The sequence below is a fragment of the Oncorhynchus nerka genome, linkage group LG9a (assembly GCF_034236695.1).
Source record: "Oncorhynchus nerka isolate Pitt River linkage group LG9a, Oner_Uvic_2.0, whole genome shotgun sequence".
Taxonomy (NCBI): domain Eukaryota; kingdom Metazoa; phylum Chordata; class Actinopteri; order Salmoniformes; family Salmonidae; genus Oncorhynchus; species Oncorhynchus nerka.
Window position 1 is genome coordinate 25,831,805 of NC_088404.1, and position 15,375 is coordinate 25,847,179.

Consider the following 15,375-nt stretch of genomic DNA (forward strand, 5'->3'; position numbering starts at 1 on the left):
TCATTAATATGGTCGAATCTGGAAACTATCATTTAGAAAACAAAACGTTTATTATTTCAAATCAAATTTATTTATATAGCCCTTCTTACATCAGCTGATATATCAAAGTGCTGTACAGAAACTCAGCCTAAAACCCCAAACAGCAAGCAATGCAGGTGTAGAAGCACGGTGGCTAGGAAAAACTCCCTAGAAAGGCCAAAACCTAGCAAGAAACCTAGAGAGGAACCAGGCTATGTGGGGTGGCCAGTCCTCTTCTGGCTGTGCCGGGTGGAGATTATAACAGAACATGGCCAAGATGTTCAAATGTTCATAAATGACCAGCATGGTCGAATAATAATAAGGCAGAACAGTTGAAACTGGAGCAGCAGCACAGTCAGGTGGACTGGGGACAGCAAGGAGTCATGTCAGGTAGTCCTGGGGCACGGTCCTAGGGCTCAGGTCCTCCGAGAGAGAGAAAGAAAGAAAGAGAGAATTAGAGAGAGCATATGTGGGGTGGCCAGTCCTCTTCTGGCTGTGCCGGGTGGAGATTATAACAGAACATGGCCAAGATGTTCAAATGTTCATAAATGACCAGCATGGTCAAATAATAATAATCACAGGCAGAACAGTTGAAACTGGAGCAGCAGCACGGCCAGGTGGACTGGGGACAGCAAGGAGTCATCATGTCAGGTAGTCCTGAGGCATGGTCCTAGGGCTCAGGTCCTCCGAGAGAGAAAGAAAGAGAGAATTGGAGAGAGCATAATTAAATTCACACAGGACACCGGATAGGACAGGAGAAGTACTCCAGATATAACAAACTGACCCTAGCCCCCCGACACAAACTACTGGCTGAGACGGTGAAATAATGAACCATTCGGTATTTTGTCTAACGGGTGGCATCCCTAAGTCTAAATATTCCTGTTACATTGTACAACCTTCAATATTATGTCATAATTACGTAAAATTCTGGCAAATTAGTTCGCAATGAGCCAGGCAGCCCAAACTGTTGCATATACCCTGACTCTGCGTGCAATGAACACAAGAAGTGACACCTGGTTAATATTGCCTGCTAACCTGGATGTCTTTTTGCTAAATATGCAGGTTTAAAAATATATACTTCTGTGTATTGATTTTAAGAAAGGCATTTGTGTTTATGGTTAGGTACAGTCGTGCAACGATTGGCTTCTACTGCATTCGCGTAACAGGCAGGCTCCTCGTGGAGTACAATGAGAGGCAGGTGATTAGTGCGTTGGACTAGTTAACTGTAAGGTTGCAAGATTAAATCCCGGAGCAGACAAGGTAAAAATCTGTTGTTCTGCCCCTGAACAAGGCAGTTAACCCACCGTTCCTAGGTCGTCATTGAAAATAAGAATGTGTTCTTAACTGACTTGCCTGCTTCTGTGATGGTGTTCAAATGTAGGCTAAGTAGTTTTTGTTCTCTTTAAAATGATCACGAGTATTGATTGCATCGTAGGCTACATATTTTTACCCAAAGTGGATTTGTGTTTTCTCAGTGTTTCTTGTTCTCTTGTCCTGAATGTGTCGGCACCGGGATTCGGGATGTGGCTGTGTTACTGATGTCATGTTTATCAGGCCTTTTCATTTGAACACATGGAGTGTTTTAGTTTTGTAGGTTAGGCTACCTATTTCATTATTTAATTGATGGATCAAGCCTTAAGTCATTCTGATCTTGTTCCCAATGATCAGTGCTTTAGTATGTTGTTGTCCTGTCCAGTGGTTCTGAATTTGCAATGCACCCAACTGTCCTTATTTGTTCTGTACAATAGCCTTTTGATTTGAACATTTTAAAAGTTTTGGTGTGTGTACTAGGCTATTTCATTTATATATGCTACAGCACTTTGATTACACTAATAAATACGTTGAAATGGAACCAAACTATGTTGTCTTCAGTCCATTTTAAATCCGATAGATGGGCTATAGGGTCTATCACCAGCCTGAGTAGGCCTATAATGCCATTCCTATTCTATTCAGATTTGAGAGAAATTAATACATTTGGAAATGAGCTAATATCAGGCTAGTTTATGCCGATGCATTTCTGTTGAATTTGGAAAAATTCACCTGCACTCGGCCCTGCCCCACCTACTCAGCCAATCAGAAGCTTCTACTGCGTTGTGGCATACTGCATACTTTTTACTAAATGGTACGTACTAAATAGTATGCGGTTTAAGTATGTAGTACATTAGTGTGGGTAATTGGACATGGCCACTGATACCAACCAATGTAGCTAATTTGAGAGGTAGCTCCAACTGGGATTCTAACCTGGGTCTAGAGACTGAGCACGCTAGGTATTGGATTAAGGTCGCTACATTACTCCAAACCGTCGGGAGAGCGTATCTCCACTCCCCATGCTTGTCTATACCAAGTTCGTCACGTGTACATGCCTCTCGGATGGCGCCCTCACACTTCTGTCACCAATGTAGCGAATTTGGGGTGAAGTCCTGACCAGGACTCGAGCCCGAATCCAGCGACTGTCAAGTGAGTCCCGGTCAGGGCTACCGCCGAATTCACTACAATATACTTTGATGGTTGGTTTAATTGTACCTAATTTACCCATTTTTAGCTACAACTTCCGAGTCCGTTGGAGAGGATCAGCTTGAGCAAAGTGAGCTGTAGAATCACTCATCTACAAATTGTAGTCCCTGCCAAATAATAGGTTTTTGATGACGTGGCATGCAACCATTGGTTGACGCAATGTAATGCCTGAGCATCTATTTTGGCAGGAACTCAACTATTGTGCATCCTTAATGGCACCCTGTTGCCTATAGTGCACTATTTAGTCCTTGCTTCCTTCATCCTCATTCCTCCAATTCCTCACCTCCCCCTCAAGGCACATTGCAGGAGAGTATCCAAGTTCTTTGCCCTCGACATCCTCCTCCAATTAGATTTGAGTATCATAGAAGACAAGGAATTAAGGAAACAAGGTTCGTATAAGCAATGATTTGACGGCTAGTAATGTTTTCAGACCCAGCCATGGTATCATGAATGTTGGCTGGAGTCGCCATTACTATACTCGTCAGATGCAACCTCGCCTCGACAGGCTTTGATGACTCTATAAATCCATATTGACGTATGATTAGTAGCCTATATGATAGTAAGTATAAGCTCTTAAATAAGTTCCTCAGGTCACACCTCATTTACAAAAGCTCAATTACCCTGAGGTTGATCCTCTCCCTGGGTCCAATCCTCTTTCTGTTGTGCTTATCTATCTTTCAAGCAAACAGACAAGTCAACACATTTCAGGTTAGTAGTCACTTGCTACTTTACACAACCATAAGGTAGCCTGAATTGTGTATGAACTGTTCATAGACCTGTCATTTAGCTACACAGGGTAAATGACTGCATTTAATCTCATCCTCGGGCTTACTTTTAATCTCATTGAAAGCATTTAAGGTGAAAAAAAGGTTACAATTTATTTATATACACACACATACATACATGACACACACTAGCATTCAAAAGTTTGCTGTTACTTAGAAATGTCCTTGTTTTTGAAAGAAAAGCACATGGTTTTTGTCCATTTAAAATCCAATTGATCAGAAATACAGTGCAGACATTGTTAATGTTGTAAATTACTATTGTAGCTGGAAACTGCTGATCAAAAAAATTTAATATCTACATAGGTGTACAGAGGCCCATTATCAGCAACCATCACTCCTGTGTTCCAATGACACGTTGTGTTAGCTAATCCAAGTGTATCATTTTAAAAGGCTAATTGATCATTTGAAAACCCTTTTGCAGTTATGTTAGCACAGCTGAAAACTTTGTGCTGATTTAATGAAGCAATAAACAGGCCTTCTTTAGACTAGTTGAGTATCTGGAGCATCAGCATTTGTGGGTTCGATGGCAACGAAACAAATAACTTTCTTCTGAAACTCGTCAGTTCTATTCTTGTTCTGAGAAATTAAGGCTATTCCATTAGAGAAATTGCCAAGAAACTGAAGATCTCGTACAATGCTGTGTACTACTCCCTTCACAGAACAGCACAAACTGGCTCTAACCAGAATAGAAAGAGGAGTGGGAGGCCCAGGTGCACAACTGAGCAAGAGGACAAGTACATTAGTGTTTAGTTTGAGAAACCGACGCCTCACAAGTCCTCAATTGGCAGCTTCATTAAATAGTTACCGCAAAACACCAGCCTCAACGTCAACAGTGAAGAGGCGACTCCGGGATGCTGGCCTTCTAGTCAGAGTTGCAAAGAAAAAGCCATATCTCAGACTGGCCAATAAAAATAAAAGATTAAGAATTAAGATTGGTATAAGAAAACAGACACTGAACAAAGGAACTCATCCCGGAGTTGTCTCTGCACTAAATGACTTAAATGTAAATGTGCTTAAATTTTTTTTTTAATGTGCTTTTCTTTCAAAAACAAGGATATTTCTAGGTGACCCCAACCTTTTGAACGGTAGTGTGTACATACATGCATGCATACATAAAGTTGAAGTCGGAAGTTTACATACACTTAGGTTGGAGTCATTAACTTGTTTTTCAACCACTCCACAAATTTCTTGTTAAACTACAGTTTTGACAAGTCTGTTAGAACATCTACTTTGTGCATGACACAGGCAATTTTTCCAACAATTGTTTACAGACAGATTATTTCACTTATAATTCACTTTCACAATTCCAGTAGGTCAGAAGTTTACATACACTAAGTTGACTGTGCCTTGAAACAGCTTGTAAAATTACAGAAAATTATGTCATGGCTTTAGAAGCTTCTGATAGGCTAATTGACATCATTTGAGTCAATTGGAGGTGTACCTGTGGATGTATTTCAAGGTCTACATTTCAAACTCAGTGCCTCTTTGCTTGACATCATGGGAAAATCAAAAGAAATCAGCCAAAAAATTTTAGACCTCCACAAGTGTGGTTCATCCTTGGGAGCAATTTCCAAACCCCTGAAGGTACCACGTTCATCTGTACAAACAATAGTACGCAAGTACAAACACCATGGGACCACGCAGCCGTCATACCGCTCAGAAAGGAGACCCTTTCTGTCTCCTAGAGATGAATGTACTTTGGTGCAAAAAGTGCAAATCAATCCCAGAACAACAGCAAAGGACCTTGTGAAGATGCTGGAGGAAACCGGTACAAAAGTATCGATATCCACAGTAAAACGAGTCCTATATTGACATAACCTGAAGGTCAGCAAGGAAGAAGCCTCTGCTCCAAAACCGCCATTAAAAAGCCAGACTACCGTTTGCACATGGGGACAAAGATCGTACTTTTGGGAGAAATGTCCTCTGGTCGGATGAAACGATATAACTGTTTGGCCATAATAACCATTGTTATGTTTGGAGGAAAAAGGGGGAGGCTTGCAAGCTGAAGAACACCATCCCAACCGTGAAGCACGGTGGTGGCAGCATGTTGTGGGGGTGCTTTGCTGCAGGAGGGACTGGTGCACTTCACAAAATAGATAGCGTCATGAGGCATGAAAATGATGTGAATATAATGAAGCAACATCTCAAGACATCAGTCAGAAAGTTAAAGCTTGGTCGCAAATGGGTCTTCCAAATGGACAAGGACCCCAAGCATGCTTCCAAAATTGTGGCAAAATGGCTTAAGGACAACAAAGTCAAGGTATTGCAGTGGCCATCACAAAGCCATGACCCCAATTCCATAAAAAAAAGTTGTGGGAAGAACTGAAAAAGCGTGTGCGAGCAAGGAGGCCTACAAACCTGACTCAGTTACACCAGCTCTGTCAGGAGGAATAGGCCAAAATTCACCCAACTTATTGTGGGAAGCTTGTGGAAGGCTACCCAAAATGTTTGACCCAAGTTAATCCATTTTAAAGGCAATGCTACCAAATACTAATTGAGTGTAAAACTTCTGACCCACTGGGAATGTGATGAAAGAGATAAAAACTGAAATAAATAATTCTCTCTCCTATTATTTGGACATTTCACATTCTTAAAATAAAGTGGTGATCCTAACTGGCCTAAAACAGGGATTTTTTTACTAGGATTAAATGTCAGGAATTGTGAAACTGAGTTAAAATGTATTTGGCTAAGGTGTATGTAAACTTCAGACTTGAACTGTACATACATTTACATTACATTTAAGTCATTTAGCAGACGCTCTACATACAGTACCAATTAAAAGTTTGGATACACCTAGTCATTCCAGGGTTGTTCTTTTTACTATTTTCTACATTGTATAATAATAGTAACTACATCAAAACTATGAAATAACACATGGAATCATGTCGTAACCAAAAAAGTGTTGAACAAATGAAAATATGTTAAATTTGAGATTCTTCAAATAGCCAACCTTTGCCTTGATGATAACTTTGCCCATTCTCTCAATCAGCTTCATGAGGTAGTCACCTGAAATGCATTTGAATTAACAGGTGTGCCTTGTTCAAAGTTAATTTGTGGAATGTCTTTCCTTAATGCGTTTCAGCCAATCAGTTATGTTGTAACAAGGTATTGGGATTATAGAGAAGATAGCCCTATTTAGTAAAATACCAAGTCCATATTATAGCAAGAACAGCTCAAATAAGCAAAGAGAAACGACAGTCCATCATTACTTTAAGACATGGTCAGTCAATCCAGAACATTTCAAGAACTTTGATAGGTTCTTCAAGTGCAGTCATAAAAACCATCAAGTGTTCTGATGAAACTGGCTCTCATGAGGACCACCACAGGAAAGGAAGACCCAGAGTTACCTCTGCTGCAGAGGATAAGTTCATTAGAGTTAACTGCACCTCAGTTTGCAGCCCAAATAAATTCTTCAGAGTTCAAGTTGACACATGTCAACATCCCCTGTTCAGAGGAGACTGCATGAAGCAGGCCTTCATGGTCGAATTGCTGCAACGAAACCACTACTAAAGGGAGACTAAGAAGAAGAAGAGACTTGCTCGGTCCAAGAAACACAAACAATGGACATTAGACTGGTGGAAATCTGTCCTTTTGATCTGATAAATCCACATTTTTGGTTCCACCGCCATGTCTTTGTGAGATGCAGAGTAGGTCAACGGATCATCTTTGAATGTGTAGTTCCCACTGTGAAGCATGAAGGAGGAGGTGTGGGGGTGCTTTGCTATTGATTCTGTCAGTGATTTATGTAGAATTGATGGATTCTATCAAAATGTAACATGTTTCAAGTTAAACTGTCGTTTGCATCCTGTTTAGTGAATGATTACTGTGAGTATTAATGGAGTTTAGGCCATGAAACGGTTGACCTAATCAGATAAGAGGAAATTGCCTCGGATCAGAGAGCAGGCTCAGGCCCAGAACGGAAGATGGACATGGTGTGATTCTGACATATGGCTAAACAAAGAGAGAACCATGGACGTTCCACAGGGGAAATGAGGGAACCTCATTGGGGTCATAAAATGTATAGCTGGGGAGGTGACGCCTACAAGAGAAGAGTATAAAATGTGTTGTGAGATTTCTAAATGTATGCACTCAGCTGTTTGTGTCCTTGGTATTAAATACTTCACTTTTCTTGAGTGTTTGGTCTCAATTCCTTATTGCAAAGAGTTTTTAAAAGCATTTTTCTTTCTAACAGAATTCAAGAATTCCGAATTCAATATATTTAGATTTTTAACGCTTTCTGGTTACTACATGATTCCATATGTGTTATTTCATAGTTTTGATGTCTTCACCATTATTCTACAATGTAGAAAATAGTCAAATTAAAGAAACTCTTGAATGAGTAGGTGTTCACACTTTTGACTGGTACTGTGTGTGTGTGTGTGTGTGTGTGTGTTATATATATATTATTTATATCTTTTTTATAATAAAAAATAATAATAAAGCATTCAAGCTCCATTGGTGACATTACGCTAGCTGTGGTGTGTGTGTGCTTACCCAACCTTCTCTCCATTGCCTTTATCAAATTGAAGCATGCCCTTATGGCAGTTCTGCTTTTTATTTAAAAACTTCTCTTTTATGTAAAGCTAACATTCTACTCTTATACAATGAGTGTACAAAACATTAAGGACACCTGCTCTTCCCATGACAGACTGACCAGGTGAAAGCTATAATTCCTTATTGATGTCACTTGTTATATAAACTTCAATCAGTATAGATGAAGGGGATGAGACTGGCTTAAAAATCCTTCTTTAACCTATGGGTGTCATTCAGAGATTGAATTGGCAAGACAAAAGAATGAAGTGCCTTTGAACGGGGTATGGTAGTAGGCAATGTTCCCTCTAAGCAGCATGCATGTGCAGCATCGCACCGAGACAGCTCCCCTGGACTGCTGGGCAGAGCACAGAGAAACTGGAAGCAGGAAAATGAACCTCCCTCAACTTTCTAGAGTTTTCACTGTTAACACTCAACGTTTCCCTTTACTGGGGCAATTGTGATCAAATCAACGCCATATTAGCCACTTTCAGTGCAACATACTGAAACAAAACTAACTAGAGATTTTGTTGTAGAGTAGGATTCTATTGCATTGGTGTAGGATTTTATTGCTCAAGACTCGTACTCTACACAGCCCGTACTCTACACAGTCCTGTGCGGCATAACCAATCAGAACTACAGTAGGCCTATATGCAAATGGCCCATTGCCGTATATGGATCTGTGCAATTTACTGTGTTTACAGCTGTGGTTGAGCATAATGTGCTTATTTTGAGATCAAAGCAACAGCTGCATGTAGCCATTTGTGCACATTTTGTTCATATTCTTTGCTAGTTAGTGAGCTATTAGCCCAGTTATAGATAATTTGCAATCAGCAATAGGGGAGTGAATGCTTCCTACATTCTAGACATTTTTGAAAAGCAAGTCGGGTAAAGAACTTTTTGTTGTTGTATTAAAGTGCCAGTGTTGTATTTTGAAGCAGGCTACATTTTATTTTGTAAAGTGGTTTCTTGCATCAAACAACACAATCTTTTCAGTCACCTTCTTGTCTGTGGATAAACAGGTTAATGTCAAGCCCTGCATGTTTTTCTTAAGTCTCATGGAATGAAGACTTCCATTTGAACACAGCACATTGGCTGCTATTGTAGGCTGAATGATATAATACCTATTTCCATGTAATGTTATGGGATGCAGTTTCTCCATTGTTTTTGATGGTAGGCCTGCATTATGATTATGACCTCAGTAGCCTGCTTGGCCATTGGTAATACTAACTTAAAGCAGGTACAGCCTCAGTGTTCACAGTAAACGGGAGCTGGAAATTGCACAGAACGTTCAAGTTTGCGCTCAGCAGACCTGAAATTTGCTGTGCCACATTTTTCTTTAGAGGGAACATTGGTAGTAGGTGCCAGGCTGTGAAGGCTTCTGAGGGGAGGATGGCTCATAATAATGCCTGGATTGGAGCAATCCATTTGTTTGACATTTTTGATACCATTCTGCTCCAGCCATTACCACGAGCCCATCCCAATTAAGGTGTCACCAACCTTCTATGGTGCCAGGTGCACGGTTTGTGTCAAGAACTGCAACACTGCTGGGTTTTTCATGCTCAACGGTTTCCCATGTGTTCAAGAATGGTCCACCACCCAAAGGACATCCAGCTAACTTGACAAAACTATGGGAAGCATTGGAATCAACATGGGCCAGCATCCCCGTGGAAACCTTGTAGAGTTTCCACGGGGACAAATTGAGGCTGTTCTGAGGGCAAAAGGGGGGGGGGGGTGCAACTCAATATTAGGAAGGTGTTCTTAATATTTGGTATACTGTCTTCTGTATAATGCTTCATCTGAGCACTAAGTTGGCCATTCTACTGTATTCTTATATCAGAAGATCTGTGTGGTCACACGTTTATTTTGGTCACCACGGCCTGTGTTCTTTTGCCTTGTCATAATGTATAATGCATTTGGAAAGTATTCAGACCCCTTGACTTTTTTGTTTTTTCAAAACTTTTTTGTCACACAATACCCCATAATGACAAAGCAAAAACAGGTTGTTAGTTTTTTCTGCAAAATTTTATAAACTGAAATATCACATTTACATAAGTATTCAGACCCTTTACTCTGTACTTTGTTGAAGCACCTTTGGCAGAGAGTACAGCCTCAAGTCTTCTTGGGTATGACGCTACAAGCTTGACACAGCTGTATTTGGGGTGTTTCTCCCATTCTTCTCTGCAGATCTTCTCAAACTGTGTGTGGTTTGTTGGAGCGTCACTACACAGCTATTTTCAGGTCTCTCCAGAGATGTTCGATCGGGCTCTGGCTGGGCCACTCAAGGACATTCAGAGACTGAAAAACATCCCCACAGCATGATGCTGCCACCACTATGCTTCACCGTAGGGATAGTGGCAGGTTTCCTTCAGACGTGACGCTTGGCATTCAGGCCAAAGAGTTCAATCTTGAGAGAATCTTGTCTCATGGTCTGAGAGTATTTAGGTGCCTTTTGGCAAAATCCAAGCGGGCTGTCATGTGCCTTTTACTGAGGAATGTCTTCCATCTGGCCAGTCTACCATAAAGGCCTGATTGGTGGAGTGCTGCAGAGATGTGGAAGGTTCTCCCATCTCCACAGAGGAACTCTAGAACTCTTTCAGAGTGACCATCGCGTTCTTGGTCACCTCCCTGTCTAAGGACCTTCTCCCCTGGTTGCTCAGTTTGGCCGGGTGGCCAGCTCTAGGAAGTCTTGGTGATTCCAAACTTCTTCCATTTAAGAATGATGGAGGTCACTGTGTTCTTGGGGACCTTCAATGCTGCAGACATCTTTTGGTACTCTTCTCTTTTTTGTGCCTCACTACATTCCTGTCTCGTAACTCTACGGACAATTCCTTCAACCTCATGGCTTGGTTTTTGCTCTGACATGCACTGTCAACTGTGGGACCTTATATAGACGGTGTGTGCCTTTCCACATCTTGTCAAATCAATTGACTTTATCACAGGTGGACTCCATCAAGTTGTTGAAACATCTCAAGGATGATCAATGGAAACAGGATGAACCTGAGCTCAGTTTCAAGTCTCATAGCAAAGGGTCTGAATACTTATGTAAATAGGGTATTTTCTGTTTTACATTTGCAAAAAATTCTAATAACCTGTTTTTGCTTTGTTGTTATGGGGTATTGTGTGTAGATTGAGGATTTTTAAAAATGTAATCCATTTTAGAATATGGTTTAGGGAAACAAAATGTGGAAAGTCGAGTGGTCTGGATACATTTTGAATGCACTGTAATGAGCTTGCCCGTATTCTGTTGGCCGGATGTACCGCTGTTTCATGTTCAACTTTTAGTTCCAGGACCAGGGTCGCATTAACTAAGTCATGCAATGGGACGCATTTTAAAATGAGCGTTTGTTATTGTACAAGTAGTCCCTCCCTGTTTAGGTCAGTTTTTTTCCTCTATTTGATTCCTAATGAATAGGGCCCTAGCTCTTTGAACTGAGCAGAGTCATGAGCCTATTCATTAGGGGACACTGTAGCAAAGCCTTTTGCAATGGAAAAAATGAAAATGTGGGTTTCGTATTGGACAAGCTTCAGGCAGTCCCTCCTTGTTGGTCACTTTTTCTTTCGTTTGGTGCCTAATGAATGCGGGCCTGGGCTCTCGGGAACTTAAGGTTACTCATGTGTTAGCTAGAGTAATGAGTAGAATGCATCCTGTTTTGTTGTGTAGCACTTCATTTGAAATCCTATTGGACCCTATTGTCTCTAGTTTAGATGGGACTTTGATATGGGAGCTGAGGAACAGGACATATGCACAACCACAGCCAGACAGTTGGAACTGAATGATCAACAGCTATGGCAGCAAAAGAAAATACCCGGCTGACTCACTGTAGTTGGACTGCCAGCTTTGTCTAAACCAGAGGGACTGTGCCTTGCATCTTAGTAGGGTAGATGAATGTGTACTTCTGTGTATTCCAGTGAAGACTTGTTTATGATGAATGTGATTATGACAGGCTAGTGCATGAAGATGCCAGGGGCCTGTTCAGGAGGGTGCAGAATGTTCAGATGGAAATAGATTGCGTAGAACAATCCTGTCATTGTCTTTCTAATCATTGTAAGCTCTATGCTATCTGCATTGCAACGTTCTGAATGTTCTACATCACTGAATACACCCCTACTGTTTGAGTCAGAGGCTGAGCTTAGCTCTATGGATGTGTTTAAAATCTGGAGTCAGATGAGGATATGAATATCACAGAAGAAGAGCGATACAAAAGTTAGTGTGCTAGAAGTAATGTGTGGAAACACCCCAGGCGTTGCTAGGTGACTAAGCTATTTGTAAATCTTGTTCAGTTGTAAGTCAAGCGCATGGAACTGCATTGGATACAATAATCTGCTGGTTATTTCTTTAGCAATGCAGACGAGCAGAGAACACACACACTAAGGATGAAACCGACCACAAGGATAAGCTCCAGCCAACACAATAAGAGGATGCCTCACACTGGGCTTCCTTCCCCATATCGCGTGGAACTTTACACATTGTCACAGTTTTGTTTTTGTCTCAGACTGGCATCAGCTATCCTGGTCAGCCTGGTGCCAGATCTGTTTGTGCTGTCATGCCAAATCCTATGTTCATTGGTGTGTCAATGACCACCATAGGAGTTAGCAAGAAAGCAGAAACAGATCTGGGACCAGGCTAGCATAAACTGAAATGTGATGATATAAAATATACTTGTTTCACATGATGCAGCTAGGCCACATAAAAGTTAGAAGTGAAGAATAGAGGCACATTCTCTGCCGAGTGCCAACAGAATCATGTAGAGTTTCTAGTTTCTCAAAGCTTCTGTGAGAATGTAGTAACACTAACATGTTATATCACTCTGCGTTGGTGTGTTGGTTCAGTGTGGATGGACAGTATGTTGTGTGAAGTTCACCAGTCTTCTGGACAATTCTCTAAAGATATTGTAGTTTTATTGTAGCTATAAAACTTTAAGAAAAATAATTGCTGTTGCAGGCTGGTTGACTATACAATGACAATGACATTGGCTATAAAATCCAGGCATGCAGTGTGGAGACGAGGCGGTTAGATGTCAACCTATCAGCATTTAGGACTAATCAGCCACACACAGAAGCTAAGAGCATTTCCTGTGGCCCCACCAAGCCCTTTACAGAATTCACTGTTTCCATTTCAACTAGACCAGGGCCTATATTCACCAAGAGCATTTCCTGTGGCCCCACCAAGCCCTTTACAGAATTCACTGTTTCCATTTCAACTAGACCAGGGCCTATATTCACTAAGAGCATTTCCTGTGGCCCCACCAAGCCCTTTACAGAATTCACTGTTTCCATTTCAACTAGACCAGGGCCTATATTCACCAAGAGCATTTCCTGTGGCCCCACCAAGCCCTTTACAGAATTCACTGTTTCCATTTCAACTAGACCAGGGCCTATATTCACTAAGAGCATTTCCTGTGGCCCCACCAAGCCCTTTACAGAATTCACTGTTTCCATTTCAACTAGACCAGGGCCTATATTCACTAAGAGCATTTCCTGTGGCCCCACCAAGCCCTTTACAGAATTCACTGTTTCCATTTCAACTAGACCAGGGCCTATATTCACTAAGAGCATTTCCTGTGGCCCCACCAAGCCCTTTACAGAATTCACTGTTTCCATTTCAACTAGACCAGGGCAATTCCTGTGGCCCCACCAAGCCCTTTACAGAATTCACTGTTTCCATTTCAACTAGACCAGGGCCTATATTCACTAAGGACAATTCCACGGAAACAGAATGATGAGATTTTTCACTTTAACATGTATGTCAAACAAAAAACAATGATTGCAAACTTAAACAAACCATATGACTCTGCACAAGGACTACTTTTAACAATTTCACCTGAAAAGTTCACATTGTTTTATTTGAACAGTGCAGATGCAAATGCAATTTTGTAAAATATTAATTGGAAATTGTAAAATCGACCTTGTGCATAGAATTGTATGGTTTGTTTGACTTTTCCATACTTGGTTTATGTTTGGAACATATTATAAAGTAAAATATGTGTTTCAGCATCATTCTGTTTCCGTGGAATTGCCCCTAAGAATCTCAGTATTAGCGCTGATATTACTTTAGTTTTTTAGATAATAATAATGTTACATGGATAGGTGTCAACCTGATAGAAGATCACTACACATACTTTGAAAAGCTTTTTGAATACTGGCCCTGTTATCATTGTAAAACATACAGTAAACACTAACCATCACAATCAGCGATTATATCTACACACTAATGAAATCTGGCAATGCTCTGAAACATCCAATGAGGATGATCACACACAATGCTTGCTGATCTGATTGCTTCCTTCTTACATGCTATGTTGGTAGTCTGGTTCTAGACTAGGTTGAAGATGACCAGGTTAGGACAAGCTAATCATTGCATTATGAAGCTAGTGAAAATAAACAAACGCATGGGACCAGCGCCGTTGCTAACTAGCATCGCTGGTCCCATTCTTAGAATTATTCCTCATTTATGCAAAGACTTATATGATATTGTAATCCTCTTGTCTTCAACCTGGGTTCGAGACATCATCAACAACCCTGTCTGCCATGGAGTACCACCGTCTATTCTGGGAGATTAAGGTGTATTGGATCATAGGAAAATGCAGAACATGCCTGCCATGGAGCTCTGTCATGGAGTTTAATAGTAGGAAAGATGTGTGTTATGTTCTCTCCCATATGAACTGCATCAATGGTGTGTATATGATGTTGGGATGTTTTCTCCCCAGGCTTGTTGATGACAGGTGTGTGGTGCAGCCCGATGCAGGAGACCTGGCCAATCCACCCAAAAAGTTCAGAGGTGAGTGGGAGGAGTCTGACCAGCTGCATAATCACATAGGTCACCAAGACTCAAGTGACAGTTAAATTGACACGCTGCCATTCAAATTAGTATGTATTAGTAAGCTTTTTGTGAATTAACACTTGTACTTCACTTTTCTTTCCCCCTTACGAGTTCTGACTTTGCTGATAGTGACTTTATTGAGGAAAATGTACTTACTAGGACGGAGCTATATGATTCCCTCACCTAGCTGTTGTAAGATTAATACACTAACTGTAAATCGCTCTGCATAGGATTGTCTGCTAAATTACTAATATAAATTCATGTATGTATGTATTCCTCTCAATCTCTAACACTCCTCCCTCCCTGTTTCAATTTCTTTATATCTTTCTACATTTTTTCCTCCATTTCTTTCTTCCTCTCCATATCTTGTGTCTCTCTCCAGACTGCCTGTTCAAGGTGTGTCCGATGAACAGGTACTCCGCTCAGAAGCAGTTCTGGAAGGCCAAACAGGGCAAACAAGGCAACAACAACACAGAAGAAGACCTATTCAAGAAGTTACAGGTATAAACTGTCTGCAAGTCCTAGTCTTCTTCATTCACAGTCCTGGGTAAGGCACCCACAGGGTGTGCAGGATTTTGTTCCATCCTGGCACTAACACAACCGATTCACCGAATCAAGGGCTTAATCATTACTATAGTGAATTAGTCAAATCAAGTATTAGTGCTGGGCTGGAACAGTCTGCACGCCCTGTAGGTCCCCAGGACC

At 41.1% G+C, this 15,375-nt stretch overlaps 1 protein-coding gene across 5 annotated transcripts in view; it reads left to right on the forward strand.

Moving 5' to 3' along the window:
* Positions 1–15,375, forward strand: part of LOC115134115 (inositol 1,4,5-trisphosphate receptor type 2-like) — a 176,590-nt gene that overhangs the window by 6,704 nt on the left and 154,511 nt on the right. For all 5 annotated transcript variants that reach the window (XM_029667775.2, XM_029667772.2, XM_029667773.2 and 2 more), the window contains exons 2-3: positions 14,558–14,628; positions 15,053–15,171. In XM_029667775.2, coding sequence (XP_029523635.1) covers positions 14,558–14,628; positions 15,053–15,171 — 190 coding nt within the window. The remainder of the gene's footprint in view (positions 1–14,557; positions 14,629–15,052; positions 15,172–15,375) is intronic.